Genomic DNA, 3323 nt, shown 5'->3' on the forward strand with positions numbered 1-3323 from the left:
TCCGTTTGTGCTCACCCCTGTGCAAGGCAGCGTCTGGCGAAACGCAGCCCCCTCCCCATGCACACCCACCCACCCAGGAGGAGGAGAAAGCCTCTGAGCAGCGCCGGCAGGTACCGCGGTGACAGGTGTCTTGGCAATTAGTAGGAAACTGGGTGTCTGTACAAGTTCTGTTGCAGCACCGTGGGGAGGGAGGGGAGAGGAAATAAAGACAAAAACAGGAGGAAAAAAATAAACAAAAACCAAGCCAAAACACAACCCAAAATCGGTGAAGCTGTGGTGCTGCAGGGTGGGCTCAGGGGATGCCAAACTGTACAACCAGTTCTTCTTTGGCGTCGACGCGGATCTGTGAGAGGGCGCTGAAGGGTGGTCAGTTATCCGGGACTCCTGCGGGCGCAAGCACAGCAGCTGGCATCAGCAGCAGCTCCAGCAAACACAGTTACCCCAAAGAAAATGCCTCAGGGAGCAGCGGGGTGGGTGGCCCTGGCACATCCTGCAGCAGTGGGGCACGGGGACCCCTGCAGCATCCCACACCCACCCCACGGCCCTCCCAGCCTTGGCCATGCCAGCCTGCCCGTAAGATGGGGAATGACACTTGCTCCATCCCAAAGGTGGTCTCCATCCCCAAGGATGCACAGACTGTGCCCTGAGATGCTGCAGCAGCAGCCCTCTCCCCAGGGAGGGGGCCAGGAGGCCCCTGGACAGCACAAGTCTCTTTGGGTCAAAAAACCCAAAGCCTTTAAGACCCCCAAAACCAGGCTTTTGTTCTCAGAGCAGAGGTTGTGCTGTCAGGGCCAGACCCATCCCCGCGTCAGCCCAGGCCCTGGGAGAAGCCTCGACACCTTGGCCACCCCACAGCTGGGGGGAAGCCGGGCTGCGCAGGCAGCTCCCAGCACGGCAGCTGCGCAGGAGCTCGCTGCAGGCAGGTACAGGCAGGCGAGCTCACCGCAGCAGGCAAACCCATCCTCCGAGTGGGACCTGCGGCCATTCCCAAGATCCAACCTGGCAGAGAGGGCATGGCAGAGCTCGGCTGGCTAAAGGCTGCCTGCCGCTGCCTGCACAAGATCAGGCCTGGCTGTGGCTTTGCCAGGACCTGCCCAGATACCGGCCTGTCTCTGTTTGGGAAGGGGTTTCTGGCAGCGCAGGGACAGGCTCTTCTCCCCGCACACTTCAGCGGTCAAATGCCCTGTCTGGGGAGGAAGGGCCGTGAGCAGGACAAGCCGCAGCGAGGGCTCTGTTCCAGGCTGCCCCAGCACCTCCCACGGCTCTGGGGAGGGGTTCCCAGGCCTCGCCATGGTGGGGGGAACAGGGAGACCCACCCTGCTTAATAGGCAAGGTGGCAGCTCCTGCCTGTGAGGAAAAGTCTTTCCCTGGTAGCTCCTTCCTCAAAGCGGCAGCAGGACTCCCCGGGAGCGAAGCTGCCTGTGCTGCAAAACCCCTGCTGCCGCAAACGAATCTGTGAAGGGAGTGGAAGGAGCACAGAGCCACTGCCTGCATGCAGTTACTGCACTAGAAACCCCTGACCGGGCCTTGCCCTCAGTGCTAACGAGCCCTTACGGGGCTGCCTGAGACTCAGGATGTTTCTGCATCAGCCACAACATCACCCACCATCACCGTGATTCCCACCTCCATGCTCATAGGAGCCCTGGCACAGCCTGTGCTGGAGCCCATGGTGTCCAGGCTTCTCTGCTGAGGCTGCACCAAGCTGAAGACAGCAAGAGCGGCCGCTGGGACCTGCCCGGGGCCCTCCAATACAGCCAGGCTGCCGCCGATAAGCTGGAGCAGTCACTGCCGCAACTGCCAGGGCTCCCGGTGGGCAGGGCCAGTGCCGTTGCTCCTCGGGGATGAGGACACTTCAGCCCCGACATCTCAGTTGAGCACTGAGCGGGGCCCAGGGGCCGGCTGTGGGGCAGAGCTCACCCCCAGCCCCTCTCACCTGCTGCAGGTCTGCGAAGGGGACGGGGTCACTGGCGAGCACTTGGTGCGGCTGGTTGGTCAGAGACGGCAGCAGCGGGAGCTTCTTCCAGTGCGTCAGGTTGTTGCTCAGCATGGCCAGGCGTGTGCTGCGGAAGGGAGAGCAGCGAGGGTCAGTGCCGGCACCGGGGAGGAGTGCGCCAGCCCACCCCGGGGAGCGATGGGACACAGGGAGACCCAGGCTCAGGCAGAAAATGGGTGCTGTGCCTTCAGGCACCGGCACCACCGAGAGGGAGCTGGGGAGAGCCGCGCTGCACCACTCCCGGCATCCACCCCTCTTCGCTCCCCAAGGCAGGAGGACGAGGGAGCTTCCAGCTCTCTAACACAGGCGCCTTTCAAGCGGGAGCAATCACTTCCAGCCACCCGCCGTCTGCCTTGAGTGCCAGGGGGGAACACAAGAAGCCCTTTGTGCACAGCCGCTCTCGCCGAGCCCATAGCTGGGACGAGGGCTCTGCTGCTGGCACTGCCACGGGCCTCACCCAGCAGTGCCAGGAGGGCGAAGGAGAGGAGCAGGGCTGAGCACCACCTCCCTGGACACTGAGTTTACCCTCCCGAGGCCCAAAACCTGAGGCCCTCCCTGCCCGATGCCCTCCTGCCCTGCCTGGGGACACGCTTTGAGGGGCTGTGAGCATCCCAAGGGAGCAGGGCCGGTCCCACCTGTACTGCCTGGCTCTGTCCATGTACTCATGCTGCCCCATGCCCTGGGAATCCGCTGCCGACACGTCGATGATGTTGCTGCAGACACACAAGATAGCAGGTCCTGTTGCGAGCTCATCGCTCCCCCCAAGCCCCTCGCCATCTCAGGCAGACCGAGCACCCTCCAACCAGGGCAGACAGGACTTCAGCACCCTCCAGCACCCCAAAATGAACAACCTGCAGCTGTTACAAGGCCAAAGTCACAGCATGGAAGTGGCCAGCTGGATGCAAGTGTGGCAGGCTGGAGCAGCTGCGTGCCGGGAGGGAAATGCCAAGGACTCTTTGCCTGCAACCACCCTGGGGCAGATGCAGAGCCGGGGGATTTGGTCTGCAGCCTCCTGTGGCGCGGGCAGGCCCGTGCTCTGGGGACCTCGGCACGCAGCCACTCGGGGAAGGAGGCTCTGGCATGCCACAAGGGCCGTGAGGATTTAGCACTTGGCAGACATCCTGAGAGACCCGGTACCGGGCCATGGGCTCAGAGATGAGCTGGGCACTTGCCCAGGTCCATGCCGCAGCCCAGCCACGTGCCCCCCGCCTCCCCCCACCCTAGCAGAGCAGTGCTCAGGGCTGCTGTGACATGGCATCAGACACACACCGGTTGCCACCGGCCCCTCTGTGCCAGGCAGGGGAGCAGCAGGGCCCACGAGCCAACCAAA

The 3323-nt window shown here is 63.5% G+C and overlaps 1 protein-coding gene across 1 annotated transcript in view; it reads right to left on the minus strand.

Moving 5' to 3' along the window:
- Positions 1–292: 292 nt before the first annotated feature.
- Positions 293–3323, minus strand: part of LAMTOR1 (late endosomal/lysosomal adaptor, MAPK and MTOR activator 1) — a gene marked incomplete at its 5' end in the record, with an annotated part of 3608 nt that continues 577 nt past the window's right edge. The window contains 4 exons of the mRNA XM_009694774.1: positions 293–356; positions 944–999; positions 1934–2060; positions 2629–2706. Of these exons, the coding sequence (XP_009693076.1) occupies positions 293–356; positions 944–999; positions 1934–2060; positions 2629–2706 (325 nt within the window). The remainder of the gene's footprint in view (positions 357–943; positions 1000–1933; positions 2061–2628; positions 2707–3323) is intronic.

Source organism: Cariama cristata, unplaced genomic scaffold (genome assembly GCF_000690535.1).
Source record: "Cariama cristata isolate BGI_N322 unplaced genomic scaffold, ASM69053v1 scaffold24602, whole genome shotgun sequence".
NCBI lineage: Eukaryota > Metazoa > Chordata > Aves > Cariamiformes > Cariamidae > Cariama > Cariama cristata.